The sequence below is a fragment of the Rana temporaria genome, chromosome 1 (assembly GCF_905171775.1).
Source record: "Rana temporaria chromosome 1, aRanTem1.1, whole genome shotgun sequence".
Taxonomy (NCBI): domain Eukaryota; kingdom Metazoa; phylum Chordata; class Amphibia; order Anura; family Ranidae; genus Rana; species Rana temporaria.
Window position 1 is genome coordinate 273,388,204 of NC_053489.1, and position 14,035 is coordinate 273,402,238.

At 42.4% G+C, this 14,035-nt stretch overlaps 1 protein-coding gene across 2 annotated transcripts in view; it reads left to right on the forward strand.

The window, feature by feature from the left end:
• FRMD3 (FERM domain containing 3) overlaps nt 1-14,035 on the forward strand; it is a 289,794-nt gene that overhangs the window by 200,241 nt on the left and 75,518 nt on the right. For both annotated transcript variants that reach the window (XM_040355603.1, XM_040355606.1), the window contains 2 exons: nt 4,092-4,189; nt 10,123-10,246. In XM_040355603.1, coding sequence (XP_040211537.1) covers nt 4,092-4,189; nt 10,123-10,246 — 222 coding nt within the window. The remainder of the gene's footprint in view (nt 1-4,091; nt 4,190-10,122; nt 10,247-14,035) is intronic.

Consider the following 14,035-nt stretch of genomic DNA (forward strand, 5'->3'; position numbering starts at 1 on the left):
CAGTATATGGATGTTTTATATTTAATTCATTAATATTTTAGCCCATATTTACTCACATATGTATGTATTTTATTTGGGTCAAATTATCTTAATTATAAAAAAAATAAAAATTGAGTACTGTTCATGATACTTTTTAATTTGCACTAATATCCACATTTTCAAGATAAGCTTTCAAGGTTCATCCCCTTCTTCAAGATCCAAGCATTACTCATATACAACTGTGAATACCTTAAAGTATACCTAAAGGCCACTTTCACATGGACTTTCTGATCAGTTCCACCTGTCAGTTTTTCAGGCAGACCTGATCGGAGCCTCCATTCACTCCTATGGAGCGGCAGATGTCTGCGGTGACATGTCCACTGACACTCGCTGCTATCTGATCTGATCCTGCTTGTGAGATCCAGATGGATGGTGATCCTATTTTTCAACTGTCTGGCGGATCCAATCCGCCAGATTGGACCCTGGGCAAACATTTTCTTGCCCCCCCCTTCACCTACTCTGAGACATACAATAAATAGCAGCTAGACTCAAAATCAGCTTACTGACTGGTTGCTAGAGTTTACAGCACACATTACAGCTCTCTGGTTTGTTGGTAGAGGTTAGAGCACATCATTTTCTCACTGCCTGCACACCATGGACTGGGGTGGTGAAGGGACCTATCAATAGACAGAAAACTCCTAGGGATCCTAGAACTCCTGGCATCAGTGTCAGTGCTGGGGGGGAGGGTGTGATTAATGGCAATGCTGATTTTTTTTTTTACATACTACACATATAAAGAGGAGTTTCAACACTGACCACCAATGTAATAGGGGTTTACACTGACCACTAATGTAATAGAAGCATTCAAAGTAACCACCAATGTTAAGAGGGATTTACACTGACCACCAATGTAAGAGGGGCCTATACACTGGCCACTAGTGTGAATGAAATGATTATACACCAAGCCCCAATTTAATGAGGAAATTTACACTGGCCACCAATGTAACTGAGACATTTAGCCTGCCTTCACATTTGTGTGTGTCAGAAACGCTTGCAAAATCGCTTTTTTGACACCACAGAAAGATGCTGCTCTTTAGCAGATACACAGCAGTGGCAGTAATTGTTAATGACACCCTCATGCATCTGCTGACATGTGCTGTGGAACCATGTGATTTGATGCCAATATTTAAAAATCACGGCAGCCGATGGCCAATATATGATGCCAATTTTTTTTGGACCGATATGTTAGGCCAATTATTATTTTTTTTTTTCCCCTTCACCTCATAAAATCTAACAGTTAGACCCCTTTCACATTGGGGAATTTTTCATGCACTTTTGGGCTAAATATAGCACCTGCAAAGCGCCTGAAAAATGGCTCCCCTGCAGTCTCAGTGTGAAAGCACTTAGGTGATGCGCTGGTGGGAAGTTAAAAAAAAATCCTGCACGCAGCATCTTTGGAGCGGTGAAGGGGCAAAACAATAACTAGTCATGTCCAGATACTGGATGTCCAATTCAGCACTATTGCTTTCGAGGTATAAAAAAGGAGCAGACCTAAAAAAAAAAAAAGTCTAAGTATTAAGGGCCAGATTCACAAAAGAGATACGACGGCGTATCTCCTGATACGCCGTCGTATCTCTGTTTCTATCTATGCGACTGATTCATAGAATCAGTTACGCATAGATATCCATAAGATCCGACAGGTGTAATTGTTTTACACTGTCGGATCTTAGGATGCAGTACCGCGGCCGCCGCTGGGGGGAGTTTGCGTCATAAACCAGCGTTGGGTATGCAAATTAGGAGTTGCGGCGATCCACGATGGATTTTCGCGTTCGCTACGTCGCCGCTAGTCTAGTTTCCCGTCGCAAAGTTAGTCGTCGTTTTTGGTGCCTTAACTTTACACAGCAATCGTATTGCTGTATAAAGTATGGCCGTCGTTCCTGCGTCGAAATTTCAAAATGAACGTCGTTTGCGTAAGCCGCCCGGGAATACGGAATTACGCTACGCGCGTCGCCGTTCTAAAAAATGACGTCACTGCGCGAAAAGCACGACGGGAATTGCGAAACGGAGCATGCGCAGTAGGTCCGGCGTGGGAGCGCGCCTAATTTAAATGGCACACGCCCATTTGAATTGGCCCGCCTTGCGCCGGACGTCTTTTTACGATACACCAACGCAAGTTTCCAGGTAAGTGCTTTGTGGATCGGGCACTAAAACTGGAAACTTGCGGCGGTGTATCGTAAACGGGTTACGTTACACCGGCGCTATTGTACGTGAATCTGGCCCTAAGATCCAGATTGCCAAAGATACCTAAATTGCATAATTGTGGACAACATACATCCCCATACAATGGGGATGACAACATTCTGCAATGTAAAATCAGTCATTGATGTGAGTAGAAGGGTTTATATTTGTCAAATGTCTTCGACGATTTTTGCAATTGATGACAGATATGTGTGTTTCTTTTACTCATGTTAAAGCAGGAGTTCACCCATAAAACAATTTTTCCCCTTAGATGGATGCTCGTTTTGTCTAGGGGAATCGGCTAGTTGTTTTAAAATATGAGTTGTACTTACCGTTTTCGAGATGCATCTTCTCCGTCGCTTCCGGGTATGGGTCTTCGGGAGCGGGCGTTCCTTCTTGATTGACAGTCTTTCGAGAGGCTTCCGACGGTCGCATCCATCGCGTCACTAGTAGCCGAAAGAAGCCGAACGTCGGTGCGGCTCTATACTGCGCCTGCGCACCGACGTTCGGTTTCTTTCGGAAAATCGTGACGCGATGGATGCGACCGTCGGAAGCCTCTCGGAAGACTGTCAATCAAAATAGGAACGCCCAGTCCCGCAGCCCATAACCGGAAGCGGCGGAGAAGATGCATCTCGTAAACGGTAAGTACAGCTCATATTTTAAAACAACTAGCCGATTCCCCTAGACAAAACGAGCATCAATCTAAGGGGAAAAAGTGTTATGTACGGGTGAACCCCCGCTTTAAATAGATGAGTACAGGTAAAGTACTTTGATTTGTAAATGTATCTCCTGCAGATAGGACTGTGCTGAAGTATGGGCTAGGAAATTCCTGCCAGCTGTGTATAAATATGTTAGGAATATTTATACCTATTTCACTGGTCCCTAGGCTGGTAAGCCTGGATGGTTTACATTGCATAAGAACCCAATACATTCTTGTGATTGATTGGGAGTGGATGAGTTGGAATAAAATACTCTCCAGTGGAGAGGGTTGAAAAATCACACTATGCAGTCCAATTTGGACCTCAACCATGTGTCTAAGGCCTCGTACACACGAGAAACAAGAAACATGCTGGGAGATATTTTTTTGCCGAGGAAACCGATCGTGTGTACATTTTCGTCGAGGAAACTGTCGAGAAACTCGACGAGCCAAAAAGAGAGCATGTTCTCTATTTCCGTGACGGAAATGGAGAAAATTGGCTTGTCGAGTTCCTCGACAGCCTGACAAGGAACTCGACGAGGAAAACTATGTGTTTCACCTGTCGAGTTCCTCGGTCGTGTGTACGAGGCTTCAGTCGAATGTCAGGGGCTCCTTGTTTGCCATGAAAAGAGGTTTAAAGGATCCTTGACAGTATTAGGCACAGTCAGAAAATGTAGAAGCTCTGGCTTATACTAAATGAGATTATTAGGGTAGATTTGTTGGGTAAAACTTGCGACAAGGTGAAAGTATGGTTGGTAAAGAGATTTCATTAGGAATTTTTGTTTTCAGAACATTCACTCAATTATCCAATTATACATGGGGTTAAATGATAGTTGTTTTCGACTCCAGTGATGAGAAAATTTGAGGATGCAGGATGGAATTTTTTTCTGTTACAAATTAAGTAATTTCGAACAGTGGTTGTGACTTTTTTTTCAGAAAAATACATTCATTCCAAAATTGAATGTTAGAAGAAAACACAATTTTGTACTGATAAGACTTTTTATACAAATGTTTGTTTGGTAATCTACTAATATACTGTAACTTCCAGACGGTCAGAAATGGCATAACCCATATATCTATCATGACAAGTTCCTTTAACAAATATAGAAAGACAACATTATCATAATAATGCATGCAAACAAAAATTTTAAAAATATTGGTTTTGCTTGACTTATAGGTATCTTCTGTACCTACAAATTAAGAGGGATATTTTCCATGGACGCCTTTTATGCTCCTTTGCTGATGCTGCTTTCCTGGGTGCTTGTATAGTTCAAGGTAAGTACAATCTCTTGTGTAGTGTTATTATGCTCCATGATATTGCCCTCCAGTTCATATCTTACATAACATTCAATTGCATGTATGTAAAAAGTTGTCTCAAAGTATTGGACATGTTTTTTTCTTTGTAGTGTGCTAAAGGAGGCTTATGCCGCGTACACACCATCACTTTATGTGATGAAAAAAAACGACACTTTCTGTGAAGTAAAAAATGACGTTTTTGAAACTTCAATTTTCAAAGACGAAGTTGCCTACACACCATCGTTTTTCTCACAATGTTCTTGCAAAGTGAGGTTACGTTCCACCACGTTTTACCATTGAAGTAGCTTCTGGGCATGCGTGGATGAAAAAACGTCTTACAAAACAACGTTTTTTGCTACACACGGTCAATTTCTGTAAAGTAAAAAGTGCACTTTTGAAAAACGACACATAAAATTGAAGCATGCTTCAATTTTTTTTTGTCGTTTTTTACAAGACATAAAACGACGTTTTCCCCCACACACAGTCAATTAAAGTGACGTTTTTAAAAACGTAATTTTTTTTCATCACATAAAGTGATGGTGTGTACGGGGCATTAGAAATGGCAGTTGAATGTGTGACACTGATGGTATGGAAGTGATGGATAAATAAAAAAAAAAAGCAGGTAAAAAAAGTATTGAACACATCACCAATTTTCTAGGTAAATATATTTCTAAAGGTGCTATTGACGTGACATTTTCATTACATGTCGGTAACAACCCATGCAGTCCATACATATAGAAAGAAACCAAAACAAATAAGTTCAGAAATTAAGTTATGTGTAATAAAATGGAATAAAGTATTGAACACACTAACTGAAATGTATTTAATACTTTGTACAAAATCCTTTGTTGGTATAGACAGCTTCAAGATGCCTCCTGTATGGAGAAACAGGTCCCATGCATTGCTCAGGTCTGATTTTGGCCCGTTTTTCCACACAGTCTTAAAATTTTGAAGGTTCCATTGGCCCCTTCTATGAACTCAGATCTTTACTTCTTTCTATAGATCTATTGGATTCAAGTCAGGTGATTGGCTGGGCCATTCTTTTTTTTCTCAAACAAAAATGTTTTTATTAAGCATAAGTAAAAAAAAAGTACATGTTCCAGAGCAAAATAAGTACGTAAGTCAATGCATTTTACAACACATTTCACATAGTGATATGCCTCTCACCTATACATTCAAATAAAGCATCATTAGACATCATATAGTACTGCTGTACAATCATCATTATGGGATCTTTAAATTTCTTTGTAAGTATTCTGCCAATTGCTAAAATATTCAGTCCAAAACCAGGTCCACCGGGGCTAAACCCGGTACACCTAGCCAGTGGGACTACAATTTGTCAATTTTGCCTTGTTTGCTCCTGTGTTGATAAATAAGCTTCTCTAGTCGGATGATATTACCCATTTGAGTAATCCATTCTTGCACTGTGGGAGATTCTGTAGATTTCCAGTGCCTCAGAATCATTTTACGGGCCTGAAAGAGAGCCCTGGCAATAGCCTGTCTAGGAATGTCTTCTATTGGGAGAATGTCCAGAATACCTAGTAAGCAATGTTTAGGGTCCTCTGGAATCTGGACCTGGAAGACCCTATTAAGAGTATCGATAACCTTTTTCTAATATAAGTGTATCTCAATAAATAGTGTATCAAATCCCCACGATCTCTACAGCATCTGGTAAAGTTTGAAACAGGATATCATAAATTATACTATATTAAATAACTATAAATAATTATCAAAAATAATAATATAATAATAATACAATGCATTCAATAATGTAATCAAATCAAAAACACAGAAATTTTCCCAGTCACAGAATTGTGGCTGTCATCACTTTCAGTGTTTGAGGACGAATTTCCCCACGAATCACTGTCGCTCAATTCTGCAAGTGATTCTAATTTACTATTGCTGTTTTCAAACTGCTTTTGACGTAGAGGGACACTTTTTGGATGTCATAGACATTCTCAAGTTTCCAGGCAGAAAGAACAGTATATATAATATAAAATTGCAGGCAAGGCACTGGACAAAGCACTAGGGACAAAAGGGATGTAAAATGATTTGATACGGCACATTTTAAAACTATTTCTGACCCCCAAGTCTGGGCCAGGTATGGTGTTAAAACCCTACGTGATATAATGCCAGATGGCGTGCTGCTGACCTATGCTCAGCTTCGCCGTGCTTTTCGCCTGCCCGTTCGGATGTTCTTTAGATACCTCCAGCTTCAACATGCGTCCAGGGCTCAGTTTCCTACTAGGCCTTCGCTCCAGTTACCAGTTTCCAGAGAGAAACCGCTCTCTGTACTGTATGGGACACTGCTCAGGACTGACTCGCCTAAATTAGAGAGACTCTGGGATCACTGGAAGATTGATATACCATCCCTGGATAGGGAGGACTGGGTGGAAACATTGGAGGATTGCCCTAAGCTCGTTATTTCTTCACAAGACAAATTAATACAAACTAAACTGCTGCATAGGGTATACTATACACAAAATCTACCCAGAAAAGGATCCCATTGCTCATGCTGCCTGGTCCAGTTGGGTACTCTCCTCACATGCTTTGGGATTGCCCCAAGATACAGGCCTTTTGGAAGAAGATATTTGACCTGGTCAATCTGAAATTAGATCTGTCACTCCCCCTGTCACCAGAGCTGGCCCTTCTGGGGATTCGGGATGATGACCAAAGGTCTCACCACAGTAAACTGCTTATTTACTATTTACTGTTTTATGCGAAGAAATCGATTATTTGTAAGTGGTCCTCTCCTGACCCGCCGTCTGTGTCCTCCTGGTTAGCTATGATCAATGTTGCACTGCCGCTCTACAAGTTGACGTACTATATATAAGCAGAGGATGCCCCTGGAAGTTTGATAAGGTGTGGACATCGCCATAAGTGGGGGATATCCTATTTTTGTGTACTGTCTTGATGCCACTGGCCATGGGCCTGGCCTCCCGCATACCAAGTGCATCCACCATCCCCTTGTTGACACTTAATTAGTTCCTAGCGTGTACTGGCTGAACCCCTCCCGAAGTACACTTTTTATATACATTTATGGTATCCTATGCTACCCATATTCTCTTGTTGTAGATCATTTGTGCATGTCAGTTGATTGTATTGTCATGTCAATAGGCTGTGTCAGCCGAATTTTTTTTGTTTCTTTCGTTGTTTAATCATTTATCCTTTCAATAAAGAAAACCTGATTGTTAAAAAAAAAATATTTGATACAGTAATGTAATCTTAGACTACAGTGTGTTATGTACTCTTTGAATTTACCGCCTGGCTCCGCCCCCATGCGTCACAATGCTCGCAGGGAACAAAGCCCGGAACAGTAATACATTGGGTGGAGGATCCGGCGAAGGACACAGCGGGGGGACATCGCAGGATCCTGGGGACAAGGTAAGTAACCTGTACCAGGATGCTGCAATACAGTCCCAAGTGTGGCTCGGGGGTTACCGCTTTTGGTAATGAAAATTCACCCCGCGCCTCTCTCAGGAATACCGCTGGGAAGGTTAAACAAGCTTCAACATGCTTTTTCTTCAGCAATGGAGTTTTGTGTGGTGAGCATGCATACAGGCCATGGTGATTGAGTGCATTACTTATGGTCTTCTTTAAAACAGTTGAACCTGCTAATTCCAGGTCTTTCTGAAATTTGTCACAAGTGGTCTTTGGCTCTTGGACAACTCTTCTGATAATTCCTTTCACTCCTCTGTCAGAATGCTTGCGAGGAGCACCTTTTTGTGGCCGGTTTATAGTGAAATTATGTTCTTTCTACTTCTGTATTATGGCACCAACAGTGCTCACTTGAACATTCAGAAGTTTAGAAATCCTTCTGTAACCAATGCCATTAGTATGTTTTGCAACAATAAGATTGCAAAGGTCTTGAGAGACCTCTTTGCTTTTACCCATCATGAGATGTTTCTTGTGGGACACCTTGGTAATGAGACACCTTTTTATAGGCCATCAGTTGAAACTGAACCATGATTGTTTTCACCTCCCATTCTTCACGTGTTCAATACCTTTTCCCTGTGTCATTACTTTTTATTACGCACAAATTAATATCTGAACTTATTTGTACTGTATGTATGGATTGTATGGATTGTTACCAACATGTGGTGAACATTTCATGTCAATAGCACCTTTAGAAATATATTTACCTGGAAAAATGCTTATTTTACCCGCTGTATCTCATTTTACAATTCTACGCAGTTTTCTATCTGTTATACACTGTTGGCACTTTTATATCTTTAATGGCTTTTTAATGTTTTCGTATGCAACTAGAATAATTCATACTGGAGATGAGGTAGATAAGGGAAATGGAGTGTTGGGTTTTATTATCTGATCTGGATTAGCGTAACGTGCAGCCTGGAGCAAATTGTAGCTAGGATGATGGGAAACCCACTGTTCAAGTGTGTGATTGTTTCCTTTAAAGTGGATGTAAACCCAAGTTATGAAATTTGAGCTGGGCACATATATCTGCAATATTTGGTATCTCTTTTCAATGAGCTAAGTCTTATAGCTCTCTTTTGAACGGTTCCTCTGTAATCAGCCTGAGAACTCCTGACATATATTTTGACTTTTTAGACAAAAGTAGCCTGAATCTTTTGTCAAAGGAGGTTGCTAAAATAGAGTAGCAGAGAGCAGCTCCTATTACAAAACAGCTCTGAGAATCTCAGCCTATGAGGAGAGGGAGTGTGTGCCTTTCCTCCAATCAGCAATGTTAGCTATCTTGGCTGTATGGCCAGACATCACACTCTGTGTTAACCAGGAAGAGAAAATCTCCTAACAGGATCTTAACTTTTTAAACAGTATATACATGTGAATACAGCAGATATATAAAACCTATGTAGGGAGATTTGATTAATCTCTGTGTATCATCTGAGGCTGCTCACTTCACTGGGTGTATGGAGGGTTTACATCCACTTTAAGTATTTATGTCTTTAAATTGAAATATAAAGCATATTCCTTCATATACCAAAAGAGCTGTCCCACTGTAAAATGCAAGGGATAAATATGGGGAAGTATATCTTAATATCTGTGGTCTCCAGCTGCCAGGGGCGGACTGACAACTCATGGGGCCCCCGGGCAATAGAAGATTATGGGGCCCCCAGGCTTACAGATGGCCACCAAGCCAGGAAGCAGTGCAGAGGCAGGGCAGCTAAAATCTCGGGATTTTCACATCAAAAGCATGTCGGTTTTGGACATATCAAGGACAGATGTAAAAACAAAACACAGATTTTTACATACTGTCCCTGGTTTTACTGAGCCTGGCAACCCTGATGGGGCCCCCTAGTGGTATGGGGCCCTCGGGCAGTGCCCAGGTGCCTCAATGGTCAGTCCGCTGCAGAATTAATTTAACTCATAGAGTGGTAACTTGAATAGTTTCTCAGAGATAGCCACACTTCAGTTTCCTTGCTTTGATCCATGATTTGATTGGTTAACTTGGTATTGCTTCACAGTATTTCAACATTGTAACAAGGACTGACACACATTCTTCTCTAATTCTCACAATGCTCCTGTTTTGAGAGGTGGGTCCGATATTTTTGGTCCCCTTTTGTAAACATACCACCTCCGATGTTACGGACAGGCTGTATATAATGTAGCAGGAAAAATTGTTTGCAACCCTCTCACAATAGGGATAACAGCCTTATGCCTAGTGTGCCAAACGGTTGACTTTCAGCTGGTTTTGTTAACAATTCTATTGATGCTTGTGTATTTAGGGGTTAAGGAAATGCAGAAGGTGAACTGTAGCGCCTGTGGTCTTAGTCCAGGGATATGTCCAGATCCAAGCACTTTCTACCCTATGTCATCTGCTGCCTGCAGTAATTAACATTATGACCTGTGTCAGAAACGAATCAAGTAAACCTTGTAAGAAATTATTATAATCTTTCCATAAGCCTTGTAATAACTGAATATTACCTTTGCAGCTGAGATCGGTGATTATGATCCTGACGAACATCCTGATAATTACATCTGTGACTTCAAGATATTCCCTAAGCAGTCACAAAAGCTGGAAAGGAAAATTGTTGAGATCCATAAAAGTGAACTTAGGTATGTTATAAATTGCGTGAGTGTCAACAATTGTTTGCGCCTAGATTTAGCCAATTCCATTATATTCTGTTTGCATATTAAATACTCATGTGTGCTCTTTTGAAACATTCTTGTGCTCATAATTGACATTTTTATGGTACTAGTTTCCTCTTCAATCTTACATTTTCAGTCATTTTAAAGTATCTGTACACTTAGGCTTAGGAATCGGGAATCCCTCACAGAGGTCCTAGGTGTGACCTTTCCACCATGGAGTTTTACCCTACGTGCATTTTTAGTGCGTTTTTCAGTTTGCAAAAACGCACTACAGTCCATTTAACATGGTTTCCTTTGATACTTGTTCACATCAATGCGTTTTGCGGCTGGTGCATTTTTGGAAAGGGTCGGGGACTTTTTTCCCGTTGAAAGGGCGGGCTCTCTGGGTGACATCATTGGATGGCCACGCCCCATGCCTATATAAGGGGCACCAGACAGCAGGGAACATAACAACGGAGGAAGACAGCTTCGCGACAAGACCATTTTTTTTTTGCGGGTAAACAACGGGGTGTAACAGGCGCTCCGCTCGCCTGTTACTTCCTTTAGTGACAGGCACTTTCGGCGCCATAATGCGTGCCATGCTGGAACGCATACGGCGCTCGCGCGATGACGTCATCGCCGGGCACCGTGGTGCGTTCCAGCTTGGAACGCGGAAGTGCGCCGCTACTCACGGCGGTTTGCTTGAATTCAGTGCATCTGCACCTGCTTTCATGCCTGTAAAGGCATACATTTGAAACAGGAACCTTGTTCGATTATTGTCGGCCGTAGCCGGCTAGGCTACAACCAACCTACAGCTCCCTGAAATCCCTAGATTGCCATCGCTCCCCATGCTGATACATCACTCCAGGCAACAACTACTACTTTGGTGCTGTTGCACCTACTACAACACAAGAGAGAGCTATTGCTGGGGTCAACCTTGAGGCCTTCCTTGCTGAACACCTTACACCATGGAATCCCTACTTCCTACACTGAAGCCTGCAAACGGATAAGTAGCTATTGTGTCACTTGTAGTGCCATAAGAAGATCTGCTGCTTGTGTTCCATCTAATACATTTGTTGTTACTTAATATGCTTTGTGGATATCAACATACTATGTGGGATATACTGCTGTGCCTATGGCTCATTTCTAAGGAATATCTTAAAGGGACATTTACTTCCAAATTTTCTCAGCTATAATTGCCTCTCAAATGCAACTATTGTTGTCACTCTTATGCAATTATTAGTTGTCGCAACAACTTCTATTTACTACGTGTACTCTCAAAGTACCTGAGCTATATTGCCTCCTAGATGCAATTATTAGTTGTCGCTACACCGCCTATTTACTACGAGCTTGACATAAGTACTACTTCTTTATGGGCCTATGCCCTAAGTTGCAGAACATGTTCGCCTAAACTTTCCTATGCTAAGGGTTGATGTATTTCATACCTTCTCCCTTAGTTGCCTAATGCACGACGCTATGTAATACTGATAGCCGCTGGCATACAGTAGTTGTGCATTGCAATCTTTTAGTACATACTATCATTTTAAACGCTAAGCTCTGGTCGCATGTTGTAATGCGTCCAAGCTCCGTAGCTCAACGCCTATCTTTATGTGAGAGAGAGATGATGTAGAGAACCCCCAAACTCCTGTTTGTGTGGAGTGACGCCTGGGGCCTAATACTGAATTCTCACATAGAGAAGAGCATTGAAATCCTTGCTACCGCAGTTGTGGTTCGCTCCCGTTCACCAGTGCCGTTACACGGGTGGCGAGGAAAAAGAAGAAGACGGCAGCGGCGACAACGCAAAGGGGAAGAAGAAGAAAAAGAAGGTGGCGAGGAGGAGGAAGAGGATGAAAAAGACGACACCAGGAGATGACAGCTCGGGGAGAAAATGGCGGCGGAAGAAGACAAGAACACCGGGAGAGACGACACCGGGAGAGACAACACCGGAAGAGATGGTGGCTCAGAGCTATTTTATTAATAAAGGAATTGTCAAAAACTGCCTCTTGTTTTTTTTTTTACTTTTCACGACTTTTTTGGTGAATGAGTAGGGGTATGATGTACCCGATACCCATTCACATAGGAGGGGGCGGGATCTGGGTGTCCCCTTGTTAAAGGGAGCTTCCAGATTACAATAAGCTCCCCGCCTGCAGACCCAGGCAGTCACCGGTTAGGGTTGTCAGGAAGAGACCCTTGTCCTCATCAACATGGGGTAAGGTGCTTTGGGGTGGGTGCACAGAGCAAGGAAACATAAGGATCATCTGGGTGGGTATGTGCTAATAGAGCCTCTGACCAACCCTGAACGCAGACAGTGTGCATCCAGGGTCGCTATTTCTGCTGAGTTTATGGCAACACACAAACAGCTGCAGCTAATGTGACCATAGCATAGAGCATGGGCGTAGCATAAGGGGTTGCAGGGGTCACAATCACAACCCCGTCCCTAGCTCCAGGGAGGTCCTGCAGCCTCCCTTTAATATTATCATATGCTCCACAAAGTCCAGCTCTGATCTGCCCTAGGGCCCTACCGCCACTCTCCAGTACTGGGCTTCCAGCTCCGTTCTCATTAGCTGGGAAAAAGCTGTGATACATTTCATGAATGGAGAAGAAAACAGGGTGAGAACAGCCCAGGATGGGAAAGCATCTGTGCTGTGTGCTGGCAACATGGAATGGTAACTGAGCGCATGGTGGGAAGAGGAGGAGAGTTCTGTCCTATAGCCACAATGGGACTGATGTCACTGGTTAGGTAAGATGCCACTCAGTGTCTCCTAGTCACCAGCTGGGATTCTCTGTACCCCCCCCCCCCCACCTGGGGATGTTCGCTTACCCAACTTCCCTGACAACTGGGGAAAAGACGCACATCTCTGGGAGGTGACCTTCCCCCAAAACCTGCCAACACTGACAGAGAAAAAGTCAGAAATTGCTAAAACAAATCCCTTAACACTTCCTGAGGGGCCTCTGAGGGGCTGCAGGCTCCAGATTTTGTGTCACGTGGCTCCCCCCGATCTAGGTTGCCCCCCCAAAGCCCACTGAACAACCCCCTCTGCCCTTGATGCTATGCCCGGCTGCTGAGCTAATTTCCCATTACAGCACTCTATACTGTTCCTCCTCTGCAGGGCTCAAATCACATTCCTTTACAACACAGCCAGTCAGCCATGATCTGCACTGCCTACTGCAACTACACTGCCATTCTCACCAGAGAATTTCACAAGTCAGAAAGGAGAGGAAAGGAGCTCTGCCAAGTGACCTGCCAGGGGTCCCTGTCCTCTGATGTAAGGAGGAACTCTGGGAACTTAAAACTCATAAGCCCAGGTCAACTTTTGCATCTGGCTCACTAGCTTCAAGCTACGCCTCTGGCATTGCGGGTTTGTGGCACACCCTCAAAAATGTATATGCACTATCTGACATACTACTTTTATCTCCATGGTGAAGTTCTCTGTACTTTTTGTGAGACTATCATTAACCAGTGTTTTTTTTTTTTTTTTTTTTTTGAGTAAATTCCTGTAGACAATAGGAAGTTTGAAGCAAATGCTTTGGCATGTCACCTCACTGCACTGTACATCATCAATCACATACAACTAGACAAGATGACTGAAAAATAACAAATGTAATTTATTAGGCACCGTCACTGTGTGTAATGGGCATCATTGTGTAAAGTGACAGCTAAAGAGATATAAAGACAGGAGTTTGCTTCCTTTCAATAAGGTTAATAAGCATATTGAATTCTAAAGATTATTTTCTCTCGGCAAATCATAACAGTAAAAAAACGTGAACATAGCTGGT